Below are 27,879 nucleotides of genomic sequence, written 5' to 3' on the forward strand. Positions count from 1 at the left end.
AGGCTGAGAAAAGAGCAGAACATGAGAATGGTGCTATGAGGAGGGCTGACTCTGGACTTGCTGGGCTTGAATACGGAGCTCTTAACGAGGGCATGACTTGTAAAGCGCTTCCATAACTGGCTTTTTAAGGCTTTATCATTTTCTGCTGGAAGACTTCAACCACATCTGTTGAGAAGTAGCACAGTGAGCTGTAGAGAATCCAGGAGACTCCTGGAGTGCACAGAGGATAACTTCTTAAGCCAGGTAATAGACAGCCCTACCAGTGCAGATATGATACTGAACCTGCTGGTCACCAACACAAGTGAGCTAATCAGTATCATCTATACTGGAGACAGCCTGGGCTGCAGTGACCACTCACTGGTGGAGTTCATAGTCCTGAGGGACATGGGTCAAGTGAGGAGCAAAGTCTGGACCTGAATTTTAGGAAAGCAAACTTCCAGCTCTTCAAGAAGTTAGTCATTGGGATCCCCTGGGAACAAACCAAACCATTCTGTGATTCTATGGCCTTTCATGCAGGATGTTCACCAGAAATTAATGCCAAACAAGACTTCAATGTTCAGCAATGAGCTTAAGAAAAGCTTGGGATAATATAATCTAACCTCATAGTACTAAACTGTAATCGCAGGTTGCCTCAAAGTAGGCAGACCTACTAGGGCTCAGTGGTGAGGCAGCATGACATGCTCAGAAAGCACCTGAGCTGAAACTAATCACCTCTGCTGATGTCTGATCTTCCTCCTTTGACTCCAATATCCAATGCACAGGAAAGAGAGACTATGAGATGCCACGACAGCACACAAACACCACCTAAGCCTGACTTGAATGCCACTCTGCTATGGATACAACGACCTAAATCCCATTGAAACCACTGGAGGGATGGATTAGAAGCTGTACATCCATCCATCCAGGAGCCCTGAACGAACTAAGAACTGCCAAGAACGTCCTCACTGGGCGGTTGAATGAATGCACAACTTCAGTGCCACGGGGAACTATAAAGCCAATAAGATTATTCCTGTCACTGCATGTTTTCAAAGCAAGTGGAGATTTCCATCTTAAATGAGCTATGCTCAACACCTCCAGTAGTTTATTCTATTTCTACTTGCTCCCCTTTTTTTCTTTTGCTGACACACTCTCAACAGTCCCTTCACAACAGACTAGAGAAAAGAAGTAACTGCAGCCTAAGCTACTTATTTCCTACACTGTGAAACAGCAGGCTGTTGAAAGCAAGCCAAGGTTTTGGCACACTGTGAGAACCCTGAATCGCCTCTACCAGAACCAGTAAAATAGCAAGAACTAAAATGTTTTGAGAGAAGGATTCCAATGCAGAACTTTATCAGAGTGTTTTCACTGTACACTGTGCTATTTAGGTATCACTTCTCTCTCTAATACTGATTTTTTTCCAGTCACAGACCTTTCAGGCTATATCCACAGGCAAAATCTGACTCTGCATTGGTCCCTATTGCATTTCCATCTACTTCTAGATAATTTCATAACAAAAATCTTACTTCTTTATACGGTCTTCAGGGATAAAAGAAAATATGGCTTTGGACCAATTTTGTAAAGCGTCACATATGTTTATGGCACCACATAAATAATACATCATCCAGGGACTGCAACAGCACAGTCATTCAGGCTTTCTGTGAAACACCTAAGAGGACTATCATGGAATCAGCAATCAGGCATGAAGCACATAAAAACAACTGTTATCTAACCCTCATCTCCAATGCCTAAGTACAGTTCCACATAGAACTCTGAGCTGGTTTGCACAGGCCTCTGTCATGTGTGCCAGGAGCAAAGGGAATGGCTGCTGTGCTGAGGAACCAGCTGTGCTGAGGAACCAGCTGTGCTGAGGAACCAGCTACGCCTTCCCCCCGGCGCAGGGCCGCAGTACCGTACCTGTACCAACACGGCTCTCTGGGGCGCAGGGGTGCAGGGGCTGGAACTGCTGCCAGATCCCATCCTGGCATGTGGCACGGCTTCGTGCCCCAGCACTGCTGACCACTGCAAGCAAGGCTGGATGCTGCCACTTTTCTGGTTTTGATCCTCAGCCTGAGAAGGAAAAAAGCAGAATTACATTGTACATTGAGCCTCAAGCTTTGCAGCCTGGATGTTCTCCAATAGCAGCACAGTGCACATTGACTCTGATGGACCTCTTGACTGGGGAGAGGTCAGCCCTGGCACAATAAGAACCATTATTTATTGCCTCTCCAATTGGAACCCTTCCTTTTCCATCAAGTCTCTAAACTGCAGCAAGGAAAAGGGCCTGTGTTGCCATCTGCTGCCTTCTAGGGCATCCCATTTGCTGCAGGCTGGGATTTTAGCTGGGAGGAATCATCTGTCTGTATTTACTTGTCTTTGACAACATACAGCCTGTTTTGCTGTGCATTTATTACCCTTCTAGGACACAGACATCACTGCATCTTGCTTTCTACTTTAACACTTTTAACACTATATTTTGGTACTTACACTAACATCTGAGTTATGTATGAATGTAACTGACTGAGGGACATGAATCTAGAAGAAATAAAGGTATTTCTTTTCCTCAGGGCATTTCTCATTACAAAAATCTTTATGCTACACTTTTGACCTCATTACTCTTTCTAGCTTCATTCAACACGGCTAACTCCCATTCTCTAGTGTAAATCTTCAGTGTATACATCCATTCAGCATCCCAGAAACAGCTCTACACAGTAAAGTAGAGATTGATGTCATAAGAACACCCTGTCTGCATGTAAAAACATCTGTCTGGGTGGGCACTCTTAATGGTATCTCTCACCATATCTGACTGTTTGTGCCTATGTCAGGAAGGTAAGTAGATTCTTAACACAGTCTAGGAAACTGCTGAGGAGACTGGGGAAGCAAAAAGAACACATAACTCCCCCTCCCCCCCAAAAAAAACCACCAAACACCAAACCCTTGTTAAAGCCAGGAAGCACAGCCAGATACTATGAAATTCTAGCCCCAGTGAACCTGATTGTTATACTACTCCTGAGGCCAGACTTTCATTCCTTGAAATTCCTAATAATGAAAGGCAAATTTTACCATAGGCAGTAAAGAAAAGGTAAAAGTTAGGTATGATGATTTACCCACTACTCCTGAGCCCAAGGGGTGATTGCATGCAATATATTATGATTCAGATGTAAAATGAGGCAGTTGACACTTTGGGCTCCCAGAACCGCCACCAGCCCCCACAGGCACTGAACTAGCACAGCATTAATCCCAAGCTAGGAGTCCCTGAGCTCCAGTGCCAGGAGGACCAGATACAGCACAGAGTGAGGTCACATCTGAACAGACTAGGGGAAACTCACCCTGACCTGCCTGCAACAGGATGAGTGTAACAGCAAAGCCAAGGAACTCCCAAGAAAGGGTCAGTGGCCCCCAGCATTAAACTTGAGGCTTTGGTGGGCTTCAGTGTTTTTTGTTTACCCAATTTTAATACATCAATGTAACAATAATTCTAGTGAGTTTTTGGATATCAATAATTGGTCTTGCAAATGCCACAGAACCCTAAAAATCATGCAAACAAACCCACTCTTGAGCAGGCTATCTCTGTTTCTCTGTAGATCTCTCCCAAGGGAAAAACTAACATCTCTTTGGCTAATAAACTGTGAAAGACATCAATACCGTGAAGATAAAATTCACCGAGTTATCGCTGTTAGAAACAGTCTAAATTTCATTCACAATTAAAAAATGCTTTAATCTAACTGCTGACATAATTATGAAGTCTCAAACTTCACCAAGACATGGAGCTGTGTACCACTTAATTAGTAACTGTAGTGGAAGGATCTGTGATTTTCAAGAGGTTCCAAGATTAAGGACAAATTATTTTACAACATTATTTATTTAAACTAGAGTATATTATGGTGGCTGTAACAAGAGCCTCATGCTGTGAACCTGGAAGTCAGGCAGCAATTTATCTGCAACTAATGATACCTTATTTTGCCACTAAATTAAAAGCTATCAGTAGCTGCACACTGAATTCCATAATGTACTTCATTCTGCTACAAAGGGGTCATTTCCAAAACACACGTCAAAACCAGAGATGAGCCTTGAAACAGATGTTGTACGGTTCTTGTGACTTCTGACTACAAAGAAGTAGAAAAGAAAGTTAAATTAACTGAGTTGGCTTTTCTCCCTACTTGTCAGAAGCCCAGCAGAGGCAAAGCATTGCTATTGATTTGACGATGTGTGTTTAGCAAAAGCAGCTTACTTCTCTGTCCACATCCAGCCTGCTCCCCAGCTGCTGTAAGACCCAGCCCTCCACTGCCAAATGAAAACGAACTTCAGGAGTTCATTCAGATTAGGTTTTTGACAGTTAAGTTGTATTTCAAACATAATTATTCTCTTGTTTTGACAAACTGCTAATCTAACAAGGAGCTTAATATCTGCTGTTTTCCTGGTTTCACATTGCTGCTTAGCTGGCTGCAGACTCTATCAAGTTATTAAAATTCATCATTTCAGCAATCTTAGAAGTTTCATTTAACTGTTAATCAACACAGAAGATTTCAGCTACGGGAACCAGTTGCATCATGCCCACACATGCACACACATGAAGAGGTGACAAAAAGGGAACTTGCTTAAAGACTGCAGCAAAGATAAGCAGCAGTGCCTCCTACACACATGTGCATGAGCTCTCCTCATGCTTTTGCTTGGGTATTTTGGGAAGATGTTTTGCCATGAATGCAGAGACCATCACATCCACTATTGTGCTTAGACACAGCTACCAGAGAAGGCACCTGTGAGCTGCTGAGATTTTTGCCATTGACCCAGACTTTTGTAACACAACAAGAAACACCAGCTGTAGAACTGGGCTCACGAGATGGGACTTTATCAATAAGAAAAATAAGTGGGCTAGCAATGATGACATGTGAAATGCACCCGTAGCTTTTCACAATATGATGACAAGTTGGTGGGCAGAAGTACTTCCAGAGTCAACAAAAGAGTGAAATGCATTACAGCTCTTAATCAAGGAACATATGTGAACACCCTTACCCATCAAATCTTATCTACCTAAAATCCTCAGAGACAAAGAACAAGAGAAGGCATCACAGTCTGAGACTGAGGCACATAGATCTGTGGCATGGTGCCTTCTGTGTCTGGGTCAATTTTGTGAACTCTAAAATCAGGCAAAGACATCTGTTAAACCTCAGGTGATCCTACCTTAATTCATTCCTCTTTGGCAGACAAGGCAATGACAGCTGGCTGACCAGAAGGACCTTGATTGCCCATTCACCAGTCAAACCCTTCTCGCCTTGAGTAGAGGTAACAGAGCAACCTTTCCTTTCCCTTATTCTCAACAGAAACCACAGGCTTTACTGCAGTCTGTGTGCAGTAACACACAGACTAACCTCCAAATCTAAGTTCGAAAGATCAGCCTGTCCTTCAGCATTATCACAGCATCATAAACTGCCAAGCTCCCAAGTGCTACACTGGCCAAGACAGTACCTCTTTGCTTGTGCTGTTTGCCAGAGGATGCGCTGCTGAATTTGAGCTTTTGGACAGCTCCTTCCTCTGCCTGTGGTCGTGCTGGAGAGACAGCAGCTGTGTCTGATCTTTGGGGAGAGTTCGATGCATCTTCCTGGTGTGCTGCACATCTTCTACCTTCTGAAAGCAGAGTGATGAACCTCAGAAAGAACAATGCCTTAGAAAACAACCAAGCTGCCTGCTGGGGATACTGGCTTTTCAAAGAACAAAGCAAGCACAATTCCAACAGGGCTGACAGAAGAGCCACAACCCGAGCAATAGGAAGCAGAAAGTGGCCTCAAACACTCTGTGTTTGGCTTTTGAGACAGCATGTCAGAAAATAGTATTTTTTCTTTCTACTTTTCCTAAAACCAGAGGGCTTTAATCAAGCACTCCATGCCTCTGTTTGATTACAAAATCATTTGCTGCTGAAACACTAGAAAAACTTCGTGGCCAAGGCGCCAGACTTGACAATGAGATTTCAGTTTTAAAACTAACATCTGCTCGATTTTTACTTGTGAAGAAGGAACAGTCCTGGTTACTGGACTTATAGAAAGTGCAGATTTAAGCTTAGATTGAGTTGATACTGGAAGTTTTCTGGGTAAAGATATTTTAAATCAGACTGAAGTGACTGAAGACTATTTCAGCAGGGAGAAACAGCAGAGGCAGAAGTGGGAGAGGCAGCATCATTGCTGTAGATAAGGAGGATGACTCATTAGCACATAAGTTAACTGGAAAGAAGGCTGAATCTGAGAATAAGAGGCAGTGAATGCATTAAAAAAAACCCCTCTCTGGTCTGTGACTCAGAGGATGGGAACACCCTCAGGGAACTGAGAAAGACATCAGCTACAGGAACAGGGAGCTGGGAATCAGTAAACACTCTTCTCATACCTGCTTCTTTTCCAATTTCCTCTGTCCATCTACTATGAACCCTTCATCTTCCACAGACCTTTTGTCTTCTTTACACCTCTCCTCTTTCCTCTGAACAGCCTTAGCCTCTGGCCACCTCTGCTCACACTCCTGCTGCCTTCGTAGCTCCAGCTCTCGCCTCTGATGCTAGAAGAGAGCCAGGGAATGACATTGCTTGTTTTACTTTACTTTTGGTACCCGTCAATCACTTATGCCAGTGTTCATTAATCACAAGGCCTAGTTTCCTGCTAAGCAGTCACTAACAGGGGTTGCCTGATACATACCACAAGCTGCCACCACAACTGCCAAACCTGAAGTGAAACCTTTGCCCTTTTGGCAGCCAAGGGCGGACTGGCTGTTCATTTAAGCAGGCATGTGAGATGTCTGTGGTGGCTGGCAGCTAATCTAATGACAAATGTCTCCCCGTTATTGTAAGAAGGAAGGGTTTTTCCAGAGATCTCTCTTTTTGCTGGGGCAGTGCTGTGCTTCACAAATGCCAGCTCTGGAGTGTTTGCACAATGTTTGAGTTTTGTCAGGTGCTCATGAGAAAAGACATGTTGGTGATTTAGCAATGCCTCCAAACACCACCCGTGTCAGATAGCTTTTCAGCACCTTAACATCTTAAATAGAAGCAGGGGCAGGACTCTGGATCAGATCAGACAGACTCCAAACTGGACAACACACATGAGAAAGGATTCAGGATCTCTTATCCCATTTTCCTGGGCTCCTACCACCAAATTCACTCAAGCAAAATGCCCTTCCCTCTTCTGCTCCCAAAGCTCAGGACAGGTTGTTAGCAGGGAAAGGACAAAGCCCATTTAAAATCATTGGGTTCAGAAGTGACATGGTTCTCCCAAGGCTAAAGACTACAATCCAGGCTGTGGAGACAATTTAACAGCCTTCTCGCCTTTCAAAGCTTGCTCTCTACAAGGATATTTTCTACTTGTGATGAGACACAGAACAACAAGAAAAGGCAGTCCCTACATCCTCCAGCCTTCTCCTCTGCTCTTTCTGCTGCTCGATCCGTTTCTGCCGCTCTGTCAGTAGCTGCTTCTTGTATTTCTCCTGGTCCTTCAGCTGCTGCTGCTGGCGATGAGGGTCAGAACGGTTTTTGTTCTCCTGCTGCAGCCTCAGAAACTCACGGCGGAGAGTTGACTCCCCCGGGAGATTAACTATGGAGCTGAAACAAAGGGAAGGTTTCTACATGACTAAACATGACATTAAAGACAGAATACAAGGTGCATTGGGAATTGCTTCTCGTCCTGTGTTAGCAAATTAAGATGTTGTGATCCAGCATGTTGACTGTGCATCTGTACTTAGTGCTACAAAACAGCCTGAAGCTGGCTGTTGGGTCCCCCATTTGAGAGTCTCCTCCCTACTGCAGGGGAACTAAAAAGCAGCTTATTACAGACATCTTACACTCTGCAGTTATATTTGATAACTACAAAACAGTTAAAGCTACCAGAGGGAATATAGGAGATAAGTGATTTAAAGCAAGTTAAGAAAGCCATGCTGGTTAAGGAAGGCTGTGTTCAAAAAGAACAGCTTGAGTAGTGAAATTTTCTATTCCAGTAATAACATTAACCTTGGTTCTCCTTCATCTTCATTCAGTTCATCATCTTCCTCCTCACTTCCACTGTAATCATAGTCCGTTTCTTCTAAAAAAGAGAAGAACAAACAAACCCCAGTGGAGGATGCTGTTATTTAAGATATGATCCTGAACTTTGTTTCTGAGCTCTCAAGCTGAACTATGTGTAGCTCAGCAGGAATTTAAAAGCCACGGGTTGCACTAGGAGGCTGAGGGGAGGTAAGATATCCACATACATAATTCAAAATCTAGTTCAGATAATGTTTCAGGGCAGCCTCTTTACACACTCCCACCTTTTCCTCTGACTGACTGTATTAGGTTTGCAAAACTAACCTATTTCCATAACCTGAAATAAATTAGGCTAAACCCACAGAGAAATCCAACCCCCATAACACCACCAGCAGAAGAGTTAGTCAGAAAGAAATTTAGATAGGACATACAAGGCTTGTACTGCCCTTCTCTGCTATTGTACACCTGTTGTATGGCTAAGCTGAGGTCTTCAGTAACTCCAGGTTTCCTTTTGTATCAAAGTGAATAATTAAAAAACAGAAAGAGGGATAATAATATTAAGGCTAGTTTTAAGCACAGCAATTCAGAAGAAGTTGACCCATAGTGTCAAAGTTCTCTTCAAGACTAACAGGAACACAGCTTTTAAGGGATAATGTCAAACTGGCCCTACTCTGCATTCCTGGCTACAAGATATGCTAAAGTGGGATTTAGGTTTCTTTGAAGTTACCATTTTGAATCATATAGTCTGGCAATTCCACATTATTCTCCCTTTCATGGGAGCTTTGATTAAAAATAGTACTTTTCAGGACAATATGTAACTATCACAAAGTCACTGTCATGATTGCATCCCCACTCCCCACTCCTCCTGCCCCTGCGTGTTTGTGAGAAACTCCAACTTGCTATCTTCCATTCAAATGTGGTTTGAGATTCATCACTGAAAGAGGTGGCAGAATGCACAAATGGTATTGGAGTTGGCAAGTCTACATTGCAACAGCAATTTCATTTTAGGAACAAATACTCCTGCTTTCAAATCAACACCTGGAGTTTGTAAGCCACTTGCCAACTATATAGTGCTTTCTGAGTTTGCTCTTATAGTCACTGATCTTCACAGTGCCCCTGCCAGCATAAAAAATACATGGAAGAGGAAGAGGGGAGAGAGGGCAGGGAAACCTGGTGGTCAACAGGCTATGGCTCTCTCCACTTTGCACAGCCCTTAGTCTGCTCTGCACAAGCACTTACACAAGTACCATCCTCACTTCAGCACTGCCTCTTCCAAGTTTTGCTCTGGAGAGTAAGGCTAGCATTTGGAACAAGCTCAGATTCTCTTTTTTCCCAGCCATCCTGGTAAGTAGATGACTCATTATATCCATTTCTGTTTCACTGGAGCCTGAAGGCCATTCTTGAGGTGTCTTTTGTGCCCTACACTACAAAATGCTTAAAACCCACTTCTGCCCTCAAAGAGCTCACAAACTAGAATTATATTGAGATGCACCATAATGGACTGGGGAGAGACAGATGAACTAAGAGACTAGGAAATGCTCGTTGAATACGACTTAGATACCAAAGTAGGGACCTAGACTTTACCTGTACTTCTTGCTCATGCTAGCATTAGGGTTGCTCTCAGTGAATCAAGGTCAGTCAGGCTCCAAAGACTTTAGCACTTAAAAACCATTAAGGACCTGGGCTTTGGAAAACAGATCTTCAAAGTGGCCCCACTGCTATGAAGGACAACACTGTCTCAGTTTCCCTAGTTCTAGTATTTCAGTTGCATCTGCCTTGTACTCTGCAAACAAAATTGGGAGAGCATCTAACTCCTTGCAGTGGCTTTTATTTTGTCACATTACCCTTTTCTCCCTTTTTCTTTCTGGTCCTGTCCAGGTGGTCTTTCAGCATGATGCGCACTTGCCGTTCGTTCTGCATGTCTCGGATGAAGGAATGCTTCAGCAAGGTTTCAGTGGATGGACGATGCAAGTAATTTTTTACAAGGCAGCTTTCAACAAAGTTTAGGAATTTCTTTGACCTGAAAAAGACAGAGAAGTGAAAGAAAACAATAATCCTTCTCAACCTGCATGTCAAGCACCACCCTTGAGTGATGCAAAGCAGTAACTCTGCAAGGTTTCCTTTTGCACTGAAGTGTGCGAGACAATTTTAGCTCTGCCACCAGTGTGCCTCCTGAGCCCAGCACAGCGCTGAGGGATGGGGAACTCCACCCTGACCGCCTTCTCAGGGGAGTCACCCTGAATTTACATCTGGATACAACAAAACCACAATGTGGCCAACACAACAAAATGTCCTTAACCCTTTGTATGGTGTTTCCTTTATATTCTTCAGTTTAAAAGACAAACATTCTCTGTAGGGAACAGTGACTACCACTGGCCCCATAGTGTCCACGCAGCTTTCTGGCACAGCACTGACCCCAAGCAGCCCGTTTAAGACTTGCTTATACTGCAATTTCAGCTGCCCATGCCAAATTTTAGCAACTGCAAGGACTACTGCAGTTTAGGCAGAGGTAAAAAGATCAAAAACAAAGACGTTGCTTCTCAAAGGTAAACTACATCTGTACCTCCAGCACTAGAAACAGCCTAGTAAAGCCCTCAGATCACCGTAGGTGATTTAACAAGATCATTGTCTCTAGACAGGAGAGCTCAAATCAGCAAAACCACAGTTTTCAACCATCTCTTTACCATTTCCTGGATTTCAGCTTCGGGGGCGGGTTCCGAGGGATAAGGAAGAGCGCTCTCATGGGGTGCATGTCACACAGGGCTGCAAAGGAAACCACAAGCTATTGAAGGCTGCCATGTCCCTCCCCGTCTACCTCCCACAGCTTGACCATGCTGACCCTGCCAGGCCAGGAGCCTGGTTCTCCTAGCAAAGAGGAGCAGTCCTCCACAAACACTCCTACTTCCAACAGCACAGCATCTGACATCAAACCGCACCATTAGTGAGCTACAGCCAAGGAATGAAGCCTCTGAGCACACAGAAATCTTTCATGACAATATGCTGTTATTGCCAGTTAAGACAGATTCAAAAGAAAGGCTGCACAAGGAACAAGTACAACTTTCTTCATTTCTCTTATATATAAGGCTTCAGAAGGACATAAAAAAGCTCATCTTTCTAATAAACCAAAGGGTGTTTTCACATAAACACAAGTTAAAGTTGGGATTGAAATACTTTCCCAGTTTATTATGTCTGGCTTACGGCTCAGATAAATGATAAGCTCAATTTTAACCAACCTCTCTCAGCTACATCGCTCATGGCATAAGAGAAAATGCAGGATGAAGAAAAACTGATGTGCAACAGAGAGCTCAAACTGCATCACTGGCACAGAGTGTAATGACTAAGTACACATTTCATCTGCTCTGTGTTTCAGCAGTGTGAGCACTGTTATTAGACAATCTAACAGATTCTACTCATGCATTCAGACACTGGTTGCTTTGCAGCCAAACGAAATTTCTCTTTATTGTTACTATTGTGAAACCTTGAAACTAACTACAAAGAGCTCTGCAGAAAGTAAATATCGTCACATTTCATCTATCCTGGCCATTTTATACGGAATTATGAGTGTGCTCCATCCGTCACGAAGAAAAATCGAGGGTCAGAGGTCTCCCTTCACAAAACAGTGCTACTGAATGACAACTGACAGCAAAAATAACTGATAGTAACGATATGGAGGCTGATTTCCCACGATACAAGTGTTCAGCAGTGACTCTCTTAACAGGAATGGACTCATGGCATAAAAGAACTAGTGAAAGTGAGAAGATTGTGGTATGGTAATGCCTTGACTTCTATTAATTTCTCTGCCTGCATCCACCTGCCATTGTCTCTCACATCTGGGTTCTGGTTTTACTTTTGTATTTTCAATAGCACGTGCCACAGTGGGGATGTGGGGCAGTTTGGTTTGTAGTTATGGGTTCTACTGTTCTACTACAGAAAAAACCTGCAATGCAACAGAATCTAATCTGTAGCACTTCCCTGCCAAAACTAGTGAAAACATCAAATACAAGTGGCATGAGGCATGCAAAGCTACAAAGTCTCAAAGAAAACTCTCCATGGACTCATGTCTCAGGACTAAGGTCCAGCTAGACCGAAGCAGTGTCTGAAAGGGCTCCTGAACTCCATCTGGCTCCTGTACTCTGCTAAAAACCAAGTCTGACGGGACAACAGCCAAGTGTGTTAGTTAAAAAACAAAGTCTACGTGCTCACAAGCTCAGGCCAGAGCATAATTTATTTCATCTCCTGTGCTCTCAGCAGTGACTGGATACCCCACCACATCACATCTGCTTTTTTAGCACTGGGGTAAAGCAACCGGTCCTCTGGAAACAAAAATGCACAAGGTCCTTGAATCCACACTGCAGCCACTGACCTCTGCCCAAAGGCTGCAAGGGACCAACGGAGGAGGGAGGGGGCAGCTGGCAGGCAAGGGATGGCTGTAAAATCATAGCAATCTGCTGTAAGGTTGAGCACATGGTCATGGAATGAAGCCATTATGTGAGCAAATACAGTATTCCTCCCTAAACCAGTGAGAATCAAGTCAGTCCCAGAGTAAAGATATAATCTTCAGGCCTAGCTTCTCCCAATGCCATCTTTTTTTTAGTGACTTAAACCCAAAGCCACTCATGCCATTTTTTTTCTGCTAATATATCAGTCACTTCTGCTTAGCTGGCCCTGCAGGCAGTGACCAACACTGATGCTAACAAGAGCTCTAAGAAAAAAAATTGTGTTTCCCTAAGAAAGGAACACGAGGGATCAAAACTGAGACATAAAGCAAAAGAATCCCAAGGAGAAAAAGTCATAGATTATTTTTAAAGATACAGCCAGAACTAGAACTTTGTACATCTGTGGATTAGCTAAGCATGAGTTATTTTAACACAGAACATGCTCACAAAGCATACACACCCCAGCTGTATACCAAATCACTTACGAGGAGCTCCTTCGGCCATTTCAATAGCAGTAATTCCCAGAGACCACAGGTCACTCTGCAGGAAAAGAAACATTGCACATTCCAACTTGCAGCATTCAACCTTTTTTTGTTTGTTTTCTTTTGATGTTTTTTATTTTGGGTTTTCTGTTTCTTTTTACAGTTTCCTTAGATTTTTCATGGATCAGGTCATTTTAGTTGGAGTGGCATACATTCTGCTCCCTCCCATTCCCAACTGAGCTTTCAGGAAGCCTGCTAACAGCCAGAAGCTTCCCATTTCCCATGCAACTCTCAACTGCTGATTCATCATTTAAGCAGCCAGCCCCAAAATGCAGACCTTCTGCATTCAAAACACGAGAGCCAGAACATATCAGGCACCATTTAAATATATGTCTTAGATCTTTCGCCTGCTCCCAGCCAAAAAAATCTTGGTCTTAATGCTTATTTCAGAGCAGTCATTGCTGACTTTCTACACTGATGAAACACAAATTATAGTCAGGCCTTGGGGTCTGACTTTTTCTGTCTACAAGGTCTCCAGTCACATGTTTTTGGGCAGGTGAAAGGAGAGCATATCATGCCCTCAGATTTATGCCGCAGTGTATGTTCAGCTCTGTTAACTTACAGTGGAGTTTATCAGCTTATCTGGATGCTAAGGGCAAGGTGTTGGTTGTGGCAGGTAAATCAAAAACAGTTCCAGCGACCATAAAATCTTCACAGGTTTCTACTTGATTAATCATGTGCATTATTTTACTAGTTTTTTGTGTCTAAATGTAGCCAAACGAGAGGCACCTGACCAAACCACTCGCTGGGCTTCTCTACCATTTAAAAAAGGAGCAACAGAAGACAAACCTTAAATATCAGAAACAATATACCATCACATGAATAGCAGCTCATACCCAGCCTGGCACTCTTAACTAAATTTGACTTTATCAACAGAGCCTTCTCAGCCCAGCTGCTCTCAATTGCTTTATGCAGGTTGAAAACCAGTTTGCATCAAAGTTTGTGGAGGGATTTGACAACAAAACCGGAGGAAATTTAACAGATTCACAATCCTGACTTGTTTTTAAGTAAATGACTGAAAATTACAGAAGTATTATAGGGGTACAATGGGAGAAAAAACAGGCTACGAATAATTGTGATGTGGAGTTTCAAAGTGCGAGGTAGGCAGGTGAAAGGGAGGATGACAGCAGCGTTTGTAGAGGTCACTGTACATACATGGATTTGTGTGTACCTATTTTTACTAATTCTTTTGGTTTTGAACAGCAAAATGTTACAGTGGCTTCTGGATACTTTACTCATCATATCAGCTATAACCTTCTGTAGAAAAGACTGACTCCAAGCCACCTTCTGAGTGATAGCATCATCTGCCTGAGTGCTTCCAAAACCCTCTGCTGATCCGTTTTAAACTACTGTCTGCAGAATCTGTTGGGAAGTCAACATAAATGCATACAGAACTGAAAAACATAACTGCATGCAGATGAACTGTGCTCATTACTGAAGACAAAGAATCCTCAAGAATTAGGGGTGCATGTTCCTAATGCCTGTATCTGGGGAATCCCTGTATTTCCTGGGGACAGGGAATGAAGACAAGAGGTTCATTTCCCGAGGTTTCAGCAGAAGATGTACATGGCATGAGAAATAAAAAGAAACTCCGGGTACATTCTTTAGGAATGACTGACACTCACACGTGACCTCGCTCTGCCCTTGTAGCACAGAAGGTCTCAACAAGGGAGAATCACAGGCTCTGAATGACTAGAAAATGATTGCAATAACAGGTTCTACTAATAAATATTTTTGGAGCCACAATTTGAAGGAGACATATGAAGTGGCAACCAAGAGAGCACCTGAATCAAGACAGTGATCAGAGGGTCACTCAGAAGATGGCTGCTCAAAAGGCTATGCTTACACAATATCCCGCCTAAGTCTAGAAACAGGCCGGAGGACAAAGAGTAAGCTTTTAAAGTCTCCTGGGAATGGCATTAGAGTATTTTAAGAGTTAGGATGAGAACCAGAAAAAGTGCTTGATAGCTGTTCTTGCATTCCCCAGCAGAAGGAAGTCACAGACACACTGGAGTGGGTACAGCAGAGGGCCATAAAGATGTGTAACAGATTGGAGCTGGGAGGCTCTGAGCTGAGAGATGGAGCTTCTCAGCCTGGAGAAGGGAAGTCTCAGGAGGATCTCATACATGTGAACAAATTTCTGATGGGAGGGGAGTAAAGATGACCAAACCAGACTTAGGAGTAGTGCCCAGTGACAGGAGAAGAGGCAACGGGCACAAACTGAAATACAAGAAATTATGTGCCTTCTCACCTCAGCCTACCTGAGAATGTCCAGACATCATTCTGGGATGGGAAACTTCTTGCACTCACACATTTATAAATGAGTGAAATGATACTATTTCTTGCCAATTAACTCAGGATTCACAGCTGAGGACAGAGTAAAATAGCTCTATCCCAGAGGAGAGCAGTAACTTGTCATATTTGTATTACACCACTTTGAAGTGTCCCTTCAAAATCTACCTCTTCCTTTCTTTTCAATCCTGACCTACAACCCCTACACATCAGGGTTGTTTTTTTTTTCCACAGAAGTTAATGAAAGTGTATTTCATGTAGTAACAATTCACCCAAAAATATTCTTAATGAAACCCCACTCTTAAACAAGAGCCACCACTCACACCTTACAAATGCTGTTTGCACAGTTATATTGTTACTGCAGTTTGAAAGGAGAGAAGCTTGAACTTTTTAAATGCAGTACTTGAGCTGGATTTCAGCACTAACCTGCATGTCTTGCTACCTTATGAAGAGCTGTGCCACTTACTCTGTAATCATAGGTAGAGTCTGGGTTCTCCTCACAAGCAATGACCTCAGGTGCCATCCAATACGGTGTGCCAATAAATGTGTTTCTTCTCCCAATAGTCCTATCCAGTTGAGCACTTACACCAAAATCCACTGAAAAGCCAAGCAGAGGCAAATAGATTAATAAAGAGCTGTAGCCATGTGGCAGAATGTTTAGCAAACCTTCTCCAGCATTAAGCTGGACCTGACCTTTGGGATCATCATCTGATGGGAAGTGTGCACAGTTAGGCTGAAACAGAATGGAACTGGACTCAGGCCATCTCGAGTCTCCAGCTTCTTTAAGACACATGGGATAAATCTCTGGAAACTTTTTGTTTATTTGTTTTTAGTTGTACTCAGTAAATCTGTTTCATCTTTATCCAGAGTTAGGAAGGTTTAACTTCCTTGTCAACCATGTGAAGAATGGTGGGACTACTAATTATGCAAGACTATCAACACACACACAAACCTCCCATCTTGCTAATTTTAAGAAGGAACAGTTGAAAACTAGGACACTTACAGAGACTTCAAGCAAAATACTGCCTTCATTTAATACAACAGCAAAACTCCCTGTCAACTTCAGGGAAGCCAGGATTTCAACATAAGGTTAAACCATGATGAGGTTTCAAGGACGTATTTTCCCTTGCTCCAGCCAAACATCCTACCCCACGTCCACTGGCCATGTTTGTTATTTCTGTTTGCCAACTCTACAGCAAATTTTCAAAATTAGACAGAGGGAATATAAAGATTATCTCAAATATGGTAAACGCTCTCCTTGAGACTGCTCCTTCAAAACATTGCCATGCTCTCTCTGTGATGTCTTCCCAGAAGATGAAAGACATTCCCTCCTCAAGAAAGATGTGTGCTTGAGTTTAGTCTTAGGAAGTCAGAAGTTGCCAACACTGACACATCACAACTGGGAAAGGAAATAAGTAATCTCTCCAACATTTTTGAGAGGCGACTATTACTAAGAGTCAGGTAGTCCTTACACATGACTAATTTCACCCATTTATGAAAGTCTCTAAGACCATTTCTCTTGGAGAAATAAATTCAATCAACTTTTTTTATTTTGGAAGTCTTTGCACGTCGAGATCTGCTGTGAGGCCTGATGGTGCTGTGACTTACTGAAAAGCTTTTGTGTTTGACTGCCCAGAAGCAGCTGCACTCCCCACAGTGTGTGAGTGACATCCTTGCAGAACATGTCATATCTTCAGCTCTTTCTATATGACAGACAATAAAGCATTAATGCTGCTTGACATATTTGTTGCTCTTAAACCACTGAAGGTTCTTTCCATGACAAGATGGAAATGTTAATTTTTTACAAACAGGTTACATTGCAGCCCACATTTAAGGAAACTTACCAAGTTTTACTTCTGCATTTTCTGTGAGAAGAACATTCTGTCCTTTAATATCTCGATGGATAACATGGTGAGCATGAAGATGTGCCAAGCCCTGAAAGAAAACCAGACTTTCTTTATTCTTTCTTCCTACCATGAGCATGATATTGTTGTCTTTCTACACTTTTACCCTTCTAGGACTTTATTCCTAGGGAAAGTCCTTTATATATTATTAGCAACATGAAGACCCCAGTTTTGGGGAGGAAAGAGGGCAGCAACTGTGAGTTTGATTGTCGTCTTTACCCATGGGCCTGACAGCAGTGGAGCATCTCTGAGGTCAAGTGTGAAGAGAACAAGGTTGCAATATTTTAAACTTCTGTCTCAGAATCAAGGGATGCCTCCTCACACTATGTGTTAAAAGCAAAGAAAAGAGGGAAAAAGCAATGCAGAATGCTCTGTATGAGGACCATAGGCAGCAGCTGTCTGGCCACAGTCGCTTAAATTCTGCATTCAGCAAAATCATGTTCAATGGTAAATGGACCATAGATAATTCAAAATGCCATGTCAGAGCTGTTTTTGAATGTAGCAAATATTGTTCTTATTCAGCTAATATTTGCAATACTCTGTCTCCTTTTTCATTCCACAGTTAAACTAAGCATAGATATAAAGGAACACACTGAAATAATACATTATAGTAAGCCAGGGAATGCTTCACTCAAAATGCTTAGCTTCTGTGATATTAATGACTTCAAACAGAGCTTCTACTCAGCTTCTAAATTTTCCAGAAGGAAGCATTGTCAATTCACATGCAACTGGGTCATTCTGTTTGGAAAGCAGCATGATTAAGTCCAATCTCTTGTTTTACATTAGCACGCTATTATAGTTTTCAGTTGCATGAGCGTAAACCAAACGTTTTAACACCAATTGCTTTAATAGAGATATTGTAGTCACACAAATGAAGAGCAACCTGACCAGACCACTAAGATTTCTTCTTGGTTTTGTTGCAGTAGCTCTCCCCACACTCTACAGCCACAGTCACTCCAATCTGCAGTCTAATGACAAACCTTTGTAAGATGGCCAAAGCACGCTTGACTCCTCTGCTCCAGAAATATTTACCCCTATTCATGCATAACTTTGGCATGCCATTTAGATTCCAGCTCCCTGAACACACATTTATCTTTCTGTTATTTAGAGAAGAATAAAACTCCATTACAAGGAAGATGGATCAGTAACTCTGTAATGGGTTCTGAATTTAGAATGGCAGGTTTCACATTTTTCCCCCAGGGTAGCATGCTAGATTACACTTGGGAACTGCTTCATCCTCTCTACTTTCCAGGAACAAAAACCAAACCAGCAAACAAAAGTCCTAACCTGCATAGAATGAAATATAGCCACAAGAATTGTCTTGGGAATACTGCTCCAGTAGTGTCATCTTTAAGAATCTGGAATGCTGTTTAGTCAACATTGCTTCTAATAGTGAGGAAAAGAGGCCCAGGAGTGTCTCCAGGTGTAGGGATTCTGAACAGAAAGATCTTGTACAGCACAAATCGCTGAAGCAATGAGCAGGAAGATGTCCTGATGTGGAGGACAGACTTACTGAAAGGAAAACGTTTATTTACTTTTCTAGATGGCCAGAAGCTGGACTTTCAGAAGATGCCTATTTGCTACAGAACCAGGGCTTTTCTGTTCTTCAGACAGAAAATGGAATTAACTGCAATAATACGGGATGTCAAGCATCCATCACATTTGGTCTTTTGAACTCAAGGACTACAGCCCCTGAGGAACCTCACGGATCACTAAATCATGCTTATTAGAGACCTCTGTTAGTGACCAAAGGTTGCAAATGAGCACCAAAGCTTTGTTGACACACTCACCCTGAGAACTTCTCTGCAGATGTAGGCGATCCAGTCCTCCTTGAAACAATTCCCTTTTGTCTTCTTCACCAGGTCAGTGACAGAGCCTGCACCACAGTACTCCATCACCAACTGCAGGAAGACAAAACCGATTAAACCTTCACCGCAGCGCTGACAGGGTGCCAGCAGACATACCATGTGCAAACACCCACTCCACCACAACCAAGGTGTGGCAAACTACACACAACCTTCCCTGATGGCCAAGTGACACGAAATCTCATTTCCTGCATCACACACATTGCTGAATAAATGTAAAACCCCCTCAGTAGTGCACCTCTTCTACTACAGGTGCTTTTTTTTCTCTTGTTGAGAAACTCTAGAAGGACAAAACCAAGAGCTACCAGCAATGAAAACCATGGGAGTTTATTTTCAGAATTTGAAATCTCTGATTTTGCTGCAGAGCTTCAAAAATCTTGCAGTCAAAAAAAAAAAACCCAAAAAATCAGATGTTGTACCCAGTGACAGGACAAGGGGTGATGGGATGAAACTGGAACACAAAAGGTTCTGTTTAAACAGAAGGAAAAACTATTTTACAGTGAGGGTGAGGGAGCCCTGGCACAGGCTGCCCAGGGAGGGTGTGGAGGCTCCTTCTCTGGAGGTTTTCAAAACCCACCTGGACATGTTCCTGTGTGACCTGATCTAGGTGGGACCTGCTTCTGCAGGGGGGTTGGACTGGATGGTCTCTAAAGGTCCCTTCTATCCCTACCATTCCATGATTCATTTTTCCTCTTTGCTTTATTGCCAATTACTCAGTTCCCTTTTTTTGGTTTCCAATTGAAAAAAGGAGAGGAAAGCAACAAGAAAAAGGAGAGAAGAGGACAAACTCTTTCACTTTCATTTAACAAATAATTAAAATTACATAAATGTGTAACTCGGAAAAAAACCCCAAAACTCAGATAACAAATCAGAATGACAGCTCAAGTCACAAGTATCATGTCCAGGCTCAAAGGAAATCACAGAGGATGGAAGACATTTAGAGAGGAGCAATTTTTCTCTTTGCATGTTATTCTTCAGAACAATGGCTTCAGAGTTTCACTGAGACAGAGTCCAAGCCAAGCACACTGGAGCCCTAAAGAAAGCAGCTGTAAATCTTATGAACAGAAGTGACACTACACACTTACCCAGAGTTGATCATCTTGGCCTGCAGGACTTTTCTTTACAAATGCACCATAATATGTAGCAATATTCCGGTGATGAGAGTACTTCTTTAGCATATTTATCTCCAACTTGATTTCTTCCTCTTCATTCTGTAGCAAAGGAGAGCAGAGGTTCCTTAGGTCACCGGAGATCACCAAGCTCCAGGGCTGCCCAGAGTTGCAGGGCAACCTCTGTCATTGGAGGCTTCCAACATCCAGATGGAATCAGCTCTGAGCAACCAGCTTTGATTCCATGGCTGACCCTGCTCTCAGTTAGAGGTTGGACCAGAGATCTCCTAAGGCTCCCTCCAACTTGAGTTATCCTGAGTTATCTGAGACTGTAACTGAAGGACAGGAGCTTAAAGCAATGACTGAATCACCTTAATCCATCAAGTCTAAAACAATGAATTGCTAGAGTTTGCCCCTAAAGAATGAAAAATAGCCCAAACTGGATACAACAATTGCATACTGCCTCCTCAGGGGGCTTAGACATTTATGGTTTCTGTACACAGTCTTGTATTTAACAAAAAGAAAAATATTCCTAACACTCCATTACTTAAATACTTGGAAAAGCACTTAGTGCACACATCAGCCAACTTGCCTTCCCAGTCCTGTGGAGGGTCTTGCTGGAAATCAAAGCCAAGAAGGAGGCAACTTTCCACAAGCCAAACTCCAGAGCCAGCACAGAGTTAGGATCTGCTCCTTCCTTACAGTTGTGAGGCTATCCAGCCTGGACCATATGAGTTTTTCCTCCCACTCCCCACCATCATGCCATGTGCTGGGGGCTGGCACATCCCTAGAAATCTCTTTCCACGAGTAGTTAGCTCTGTTTTCCAACTGTCTTTGAAGGGCTGATGATATTTTCTGCCCAGCACAGCACCATGCACAATAAGACATCCAACAGAAACACAATCATTATATTAGAACAAAATTCAGAGGTAACAGCCAGATCTGAAGAGGTTCTGTCACAGCTAGTCTGTTTGCAATGTTGTCACCAAGAGAAATGGTGCACGGTACTCAGTGAAATGCAGGTAGATTTTGCAGTCTCATTTGCTTTAATAGGAAATGAGTGGTGCTGCAAGGTATGCTTGTATCCGTTAAAGAGAGTATGACAAAGCTGGAAATTAATTTACCTTGCTGCAAAACACCACAGTCAGCACTTAACCAGCTGAAAGGAGGAAAAAACCCTAAAAGCAAGAACAGTTCAACCCCACAGGACATTTTTCTGCACTTTTCCACTATTTTCCAGTAGCTTTGCCACCAAAGCATTCCTTTAACCATCACAACAGGATGCTTACACAACCAGCTGCCTTTTCCTTTCTACCTGTAGCAAAATGTTAAAGCCTGACAGGCTGAAGTAAAATTCCTCTCAGGTGTATGCATGTGATGCATCTTAAACCTGACCACACAAAAAGCACTTCCAACAGAGCAGAAGGGACCAATAAGTTCTTCCCAGTGAGAACACAAGAGAACACAAATTATCAGACCAAAGCCTAATTGTCTTAAGCTTTAGGAAATGGAAAATGCACAGTAACTCCAAGCAAAATGAGCTATTTCAGGTTTCAGAACAGCCCTTTTTCTTGAACACAGGCTCTCGAGGTGCACACATCACACTAGATATTTCATTTATCTTCCATTTGCAATTAAGGAGAAAGGAAGACCCTTAATCCTTGGCTTGATGCAGCCCTGGATGTTGTATGACTTAATTAGTGAGGGTAAGGAGGAGCCTGGTGCAGCACCTGGAGTCTCCAAGAAAAATCAGAGCTGACTCCCAGACAGCATGAAGGAAACTCTCCATGAACAAGGTCCTATTTATCTCTGTACATAACCAGAGCACAATCAAAGACAGTCAAGAGCTTGTGCTGATGCTTTATGGGAGGAGAAACAAGGATCTTCTCCCTTTGAGATTCCAGATAGTGCAGAGAAAAGGGTGGGAACAGGCAGGAGAGAAGAAGGAAGCAGAGAATGATGTAGGAACTGCCACCTTGGACCTGACCACAATGTTTCTGTCACTCATGTGCGATTCTGGTTACTGATCCTTAGGGAAGAAGGGCAGAAAGCAGGACCACCAGGGAGGGAACTCCTTTCCTCCCTATGCTGTCCCTTCTGCACCCTGTCCACTCCTTCTGCTAGAGCAACCAAACATGTGGAGGGGCAATTTTAAGCTTTGATAAAGGCCTTCTCCAAATTATTTAAGATCTCTTCAAGTCTTAAGGTTCTGGGTTTTTTAAACTCTGCTCATCTGCATGAACTTTGCACTGGTGGGGCCAGACTGAAAAGCTTCCCTGCTATGCCCTCAGCTTGCAGTTTTCACAAAGCTCCCCCTGGGGAGCTGGCAGATCTCAATCACTTCCCCAGAGCTGTTACCTCTTTTTCAGCTCTTCTTTGCCCATTTCATCTGCTGGATGTCAGAACTGTGATGGTGTAGCTCTTATCTGAGTACCTTCCATTCCACTGCAATCTTGCTTCCATATTTTTAAAACCAAGATAAGCATGTGCTTGTTTGTGAACACAGCTGCAATTCCAGCTAGGCTCCTCCATAACCACTGGCAAGAGTGAAGAGTAGCTGCTCATGTGGAATGATCCTTTCCCACTACCAACTCAAAGATCCAATTCTGCCTTATCTCTTGTCCTTATCTATTTACCCAGAAGGCTGGAATTTGCTCCCTCCCTGCCTCTTCTTCCCTTGCCCATCCTTGCCTGTAGAGGCAGGTACCTGTGCTTGCACACTGCTGTACACTGTTCAGGTACAGGACTTGTGCCTTGAAAAGACAATGCTTAGATTGGACACTGGGCTTCCCTGCTGAGCCTCACCACTGCAGAGCAGAAGCCCTCTGAGTCAAACTCTCCAAAGGCAGAGACATGACTTCAAATATCAGTCTGTAAGGTAAAGGGCTATACAGGACAGCACGTGGGCACCTCACAGACATGAAGTACCTTGTCTTCCCAGTGCTTGAGTGAGTTTTGGAAAAATTACTCCATTTCACATGGAAAAAACAAGGCAGAAGGGTAAGTATGAGTGACTCCCATGGGCCAAGTCCAAGGCCCAGACAGGAACTGAACCTGGACTTGCTAAGTCCCAGTGCTACATACATCCCTCAGGCAGGATGACTGGGGACAAAGGCACTCTCAACTTTTGCATGCACGCAACATGCTCAGGATTTCCACTTGCATTCCCCTCTTGTCAGTGCTACCACCAGCCACATCTCCCAGGGACCTAGAAACTCGCTCATAAATCATGCTGCTTAAGAAAAGGAAACAAGCTCACAGAAATGCAGGTGCAAAAAGCTGTTTCCTTTCACAAACCAATGTGTTTCTGGGCACAGATGGCTGCATGCATAAAGATGACAGGTTCACGATCAAAGGCTATTTTTGAAGATGTGGGTCTATCTGCAATGACATCAGGAAGCTAAGAACTAGAAAGCACACGCCTCTGACCTCAAATGGAAACAAGATCATCAGCTGATAAATACTCCACCAAGAGACCCCTTGGTACTGGGGCAAGTCTAATGCCAAGTTTCGGTAAATGTTATTTTGTTGACTGGAAAGACTGAACGCAAGGCCTAAAGGGAACGACCTGCTGCTGCTGAGCTTTTTCATCACTTGCACTGAAAGCTGAAAAGCAGCAAGAATCCAATCTCTTTGCAAACACTCTGCTCGCTTGGCACAGTCGAATAAGAGGAAGCAGAGCCTGTGTGGAAAAGCACATGAGCACACGTTGCTGTCAGCTCTCCTTCAACCATTTCAAAGGGCTCCCCGCACTGCCCCCATACCATGACACAGCAGCACTTCCTGACAGATGTCCAGAGCATCCCACAATGACCGCAGCATCCTGCTGCCTCTCTTAAGAAACCGGCCCAGGGCTGCAGATCATGACAGCCAAGGGCAGATTTGCCCAGCTCTTGTGATCTTAGAGCTGAAAAAAATCACAGCTGGATCTGGTCAGGGAATTCCTGAATAAATGATTTCTTGCTGGGGGAAAAAAAACCAGTTTTGGTGAAACAGAAACTTTTGGCAGAATCGTACTGGTTGTGATGAAATGTCAGCTGAAAGATGGTTTTGGTTGCACTTTCTCATGATGAAAACATGATGCTGGGGGAATAATCAAGTAGCAAGGAAGGAGTTCAGATGCCTAGGATACGAGATACTCTTGTTCAATCCTATTCTCTTCCAAGTCAGACAACACTGACCTACTACTGAGCAGGTTAGTGACCAAACCACCACCAGCCTACATTGTGGCTCTGACAAACTCAGGCACCAGAATTACCCCACTTTAAATAACAGAGATCTAGTGGAGGTTTAAACTGGGGAGCCCTCTAAACAGGTACACCAGGCCAGTGCAGGCATTCTTCTCTTCTCTTGGAGACAGGTGAAGGGGGAAAAGACTGGATTTGTCTTGAGTTTGTTTTTTAAATCTTCTGTTTTCTACTACATGAAATCTTCACTTCCTAAGAAAACTCTTCCCCGTGCAGCACTAATCAGATCATGTAACCACCAAAAGATGAAAATGGCCACAGGGGCTAGAGGTCTCCTGTCTCACTCAAGCAGGTTTACTATGACGTTTTTCATTTCTCACAAGCCAAACCATGGGAAATGTTGCTCTCAGGTGCAACTCATAGGCAGGACACTAGAGACGAGGATTTCAATATTTTAAGGACTTTATTTAATGCCTCAAGCTAGCTTTTCAAGACCAAAGGATCAGAAAATAGCTTAAACCTGAGCAGACTAACAATGAAAGAGAAATACTGAATCCTTGACAGGCTCTGAATTTATGACTGAAATTCTGAGGATTGAAAGAATATCTGCATTTGAGTTCGGACCCGCTACTGCCGTGAGAGGCTTCAGTAACCCAATGCCACGAAGCAGAGAAAAGCTATTACTATTTTACAAGAGAATTGAACTTCAGAGATGTCCTGGACACATATAACATCAGTCTCAGCCATACCCCATAGCTCCTACCTACTGCAACTGCAGAGCAGCTTCAACCACCCCATCTACTCTGTGCTACAAGAGATCAGCAGCATGTTTCCTGGCCAGACAGACCAGCTCAGGAGGCCAGCAGTAACCCCAGTTCTTGCAGTCACATGGCTCACCCTGAGTGCTCTGGGAATTTGCACCAAGGTGTCTGAAGGGCTCGAGATCACATCGGCCATCCCCACCCTGCAGCCACCCACGGCCCGCTGTGCCAAAAGCCATCAGCATTTACCATCTCACACAAGGCTGTGAGATGTGGTGGCTGAGAGCAGAGCAGAGCAGACAGCTGCACAGGAACACACAGCTACTGGCAGCAACCACCTGAATTACTCCTGCACTGCTCTCCCAACAACTTGCAGGGGCATTGCTGAGGGCTTGGAGGAAACCAGTGATAAGGCAGAGGACTGCATGCAGGTCTGCCAGCCTGTGCCCTTGCTGTGGGAACACGGCTAGCCCTGCACTGAATAAGTGGAAATAGCCACAGCCTTGCACTCACCCTGCACCAAAGTCAGAAAGCAGAAAACCTCAACTACTGCTGAACTGGACTCGGTCAGGGTTTAGTGGGGGGAGAGCACTGGGGAAAACCCCTCCAGGTGGCTGCACCAATGTGCTCAGCACAACTCCCAAACCGTCACAACTGGTTTCGCATTGACTCAATATGAAAACATGATCTGTTATCACTGGCCCTTAAGCAATGGGACAGGTTCCCCAGTATGATGACAGCTCTCTAGCCTGCAAGGAAGCAGCAAATCAGACCTAAACAGCTGGCTTTTGTTCCCAGAACCGTGAAAGTCTATCAACACAAATTCTTGAAGCAGGAGATTGTCCTCCATTTAAATTGTTTCAAGCAAGCAGGCATTACTGCATGCTACAGTTTGTTGCTTGCATTCAAAGGAGACTGAGTTATGTATAGCAAAGGGAAGGAAATCTTTCCAAGGTTCTCTTCCTGTAGTTTTTGCTTCAATTGTTTCATCAAGGAAGGGACTGTCACTGGTGTTAACATGATGGCCCACAAGTGGCATCTAGGGCCAGCCCTCATGAGCTACTGACTGACCCAGCAAAGCATGAAAGCAGTCCCTACAGAAGCTCTGTATCACTTCTGAGTCCCTGCCAGGATCTGTCCTGCCAGCTCCTCCTGTCCAAAGCACGGAGGTGCTCTGATTCCAGGAATCTGTCTGCAACCCAAACTCTATCCCCTGTCTCTTCCAAAATCCAGCAGCTTCATGTTTGGCAATTGCCATTTTTTAAAGCCAAAGCACCTGATGATATATGTACCCACAGAGCTAGAAGCAAAAAATCATACCAATCCAATGTAGCCCTCATTTAAAAAAATGCACCCTCCTTTGTGCACAGAGGAGAGCAAAACTGGCAATTCAACCACACATGCCTGTTTTACAAGGTAGCAGGCATAGCTGAAACAGCCCTTAGATACACCTAAAAGCATCACAGTAGCACCTAAGTTCAGACAACCAACACTGCAATTCAGAGCACCTGCTGCTCAGAGCTGCACTCCTACACTATCAGCAGAGACAACTGTCCCAGATCTGCTCGGAGGGACAAGGCCCACATAGACATCAACTTGTTCTGTTGTCTTCCAAGGAGAAGAAAATGTGAAAGTGCAGACAAAGCTTGCCTGTGCTTGCCCAAAACATCACGTAGAGATGTGCCACTGTCAGACTTGGCCCTGTTTTTTATTTCAGGTGATAAACCTTCCACAGTATCACAAGAGAACTCTTTATCTCGGTGTGGTACTCTGTATCCACACTGCCAGAGTGACAGGACGGGGAGCTGGTCTTCGGTGAGACTAAGTGCATCCTGCCAAACCACAGACTTCCAGCAAACTCCAGAAGAGGAAGCTGGGAGTCTCCCCAGCCTTTCTGGAGCTCAAGCTGTTTTACTACTGGCTGTGCTCTTAAAAGGAGAAATCAAAATCAATACAACTTTTTTGACACCCTGTTCCAGCACTGACACCGCCTTATAAATGTGAGCAGGGACAGTGCCAATTAAACTGTCTCCTCCTCTCATCTATCAAATAACAGTAAAAAAGTGCTACATTTGCATTTCTAACATGTTTCTGCTTGCTAGCTGTCAGGGGAGCTGCTCTGAAGAATGGCTGGCACGCGAGGGGAGAGGATGTGATGAAACACAGCAGGGGCAGCAGAGAGCTACAGGAAATCTGACACTCGCTATCTCTGGGAACAGATCATCCAGTAGAAATAAGGAGGAAGAGAGTTCTCCTCTTTGTTATTATAGGCCATGAAAATATATGGCAATGCATTCCCTTATTGCTTTGTCACCATTGGCCAGGTACCACTGAAAAATCTGATTGCATTAACACCTCTCAGTACTTCATAAAAACACACCCCGGTGCTCAGAAACCACAATTAATACCAGTAGATCATCTTTTATAAGCTATCCACCTTCTCATGCGCTGGTGATTTATTTTTCCTCACATCCTGGAAACAACTTCTTTTTATTTCTGGCTTTGCACTCACCTCAGTAACGTTCATCACTTTGATTGCTGCCAGCTGCCCAGTCTTAACATGGCGACCCTGGGAAAACAACACAAGCCTGTAAGGAGAAGCTATATACACAAGCTATACATACAAGCTATGTATACAGTAACAAACTGGACAAACTGGGCTTGAGCGCTTGCTTTCAATCATGCATCAACCACCAAGGCAGTCAAGTGCCCACACCCTACAATCATTATCAGCAACAGATACCTAGTCTAAAATCACCAGTTAAGTGGCTAGTTTTTGAAAACAATGCTAGGAAAAGGGAGGTAACAGGGAATAAA

At 43.6% G+C, this 27,879-nt stretch overlaps 1 protein-coding gene across 4 annotated transcripts in view; it reads right to left on the bottom strand.

Moving 5' to 3' along the window:
- Window positions 1-27,879, bottom strand: part of LOC104549922 (mitogen-activated protein kinase kinase kinase kinase 4) — a 101,317-nt gene that overhangs the window by 41,038 nt on the left and 32,400 nt on the right. For 3 of the 4 annotated variants that reach the window (XR_009819696.1, XM_062007010.1, XM_062007007.1), the window contains exons 3-15: window positions 27,575-27,631; window positions 20,091-20,216; window positions 18,931-19,041; window positions 17,081-17,171; window positions 15,703-15,833; window positions 12,888-12,942; window positions 10,651-10,729; window positions 9,811-9,986; window positions 7,955-8,027; window positions 7,354-7,549; window positions 6,352-6,516; window positions 5,443-5,601; window positions 1,894-2,046 (exon numbers count right to left, since the gene is read on the bottom strand). Coding sequence is in view for 3 of the 4 variants with exons in the window: in XM_062007010.1 (XP_061862994.1) it covers window positions 1,894-2,046; window positions 5,443-5,601; window positions 6,352-6,516; window positions 7,354-7,549; window positions 7,955-8,027; window positions 9,811-9,986; window positions 10,651-10,729; window positions 12,888-12,942; window positions 15,703-15,833; window positions 17,081-17,171; window positions 18,931-19,041; window positions 20,091-20,216; window positions 27,575-27,631 (1,572 nt within the window). In the remaining variant the exon portion in view is untranslated. The remainder of the gene's footprint in view (window positions 1-1,893; window positions 2,047-5,442; window positions 5,602-6,351; window positions 6,517-7,353; window positions 7,550-7,954; window positions 8,028-9,810; window positions 9,987-10,650; window positions 10,730-12,887; window positions 12,943-15,702; window positions 15,834-17,080; window positions 17,172-18,930; window positions 19,042-20,090; window positions 20,217-27,574; window positions 27,632-27,879) is intronic. The other variant, XM_062007009.1, reaches the window with a different exon arrangement.

The sequence above is a fragment of the Colius striatus genome, chromosome 13 (assembly GCF_028858725.1).
Source record: "Colius striatus isolate bColStr4 chromosome 13, bColStr4.1.hap1, whole genome shotgun sequence".
Lineage (NCBI taxonomy): Eukaryota > Metazoa > Chordata > Aves > Coliiformes > Coliidae > Colius > Colius striatus.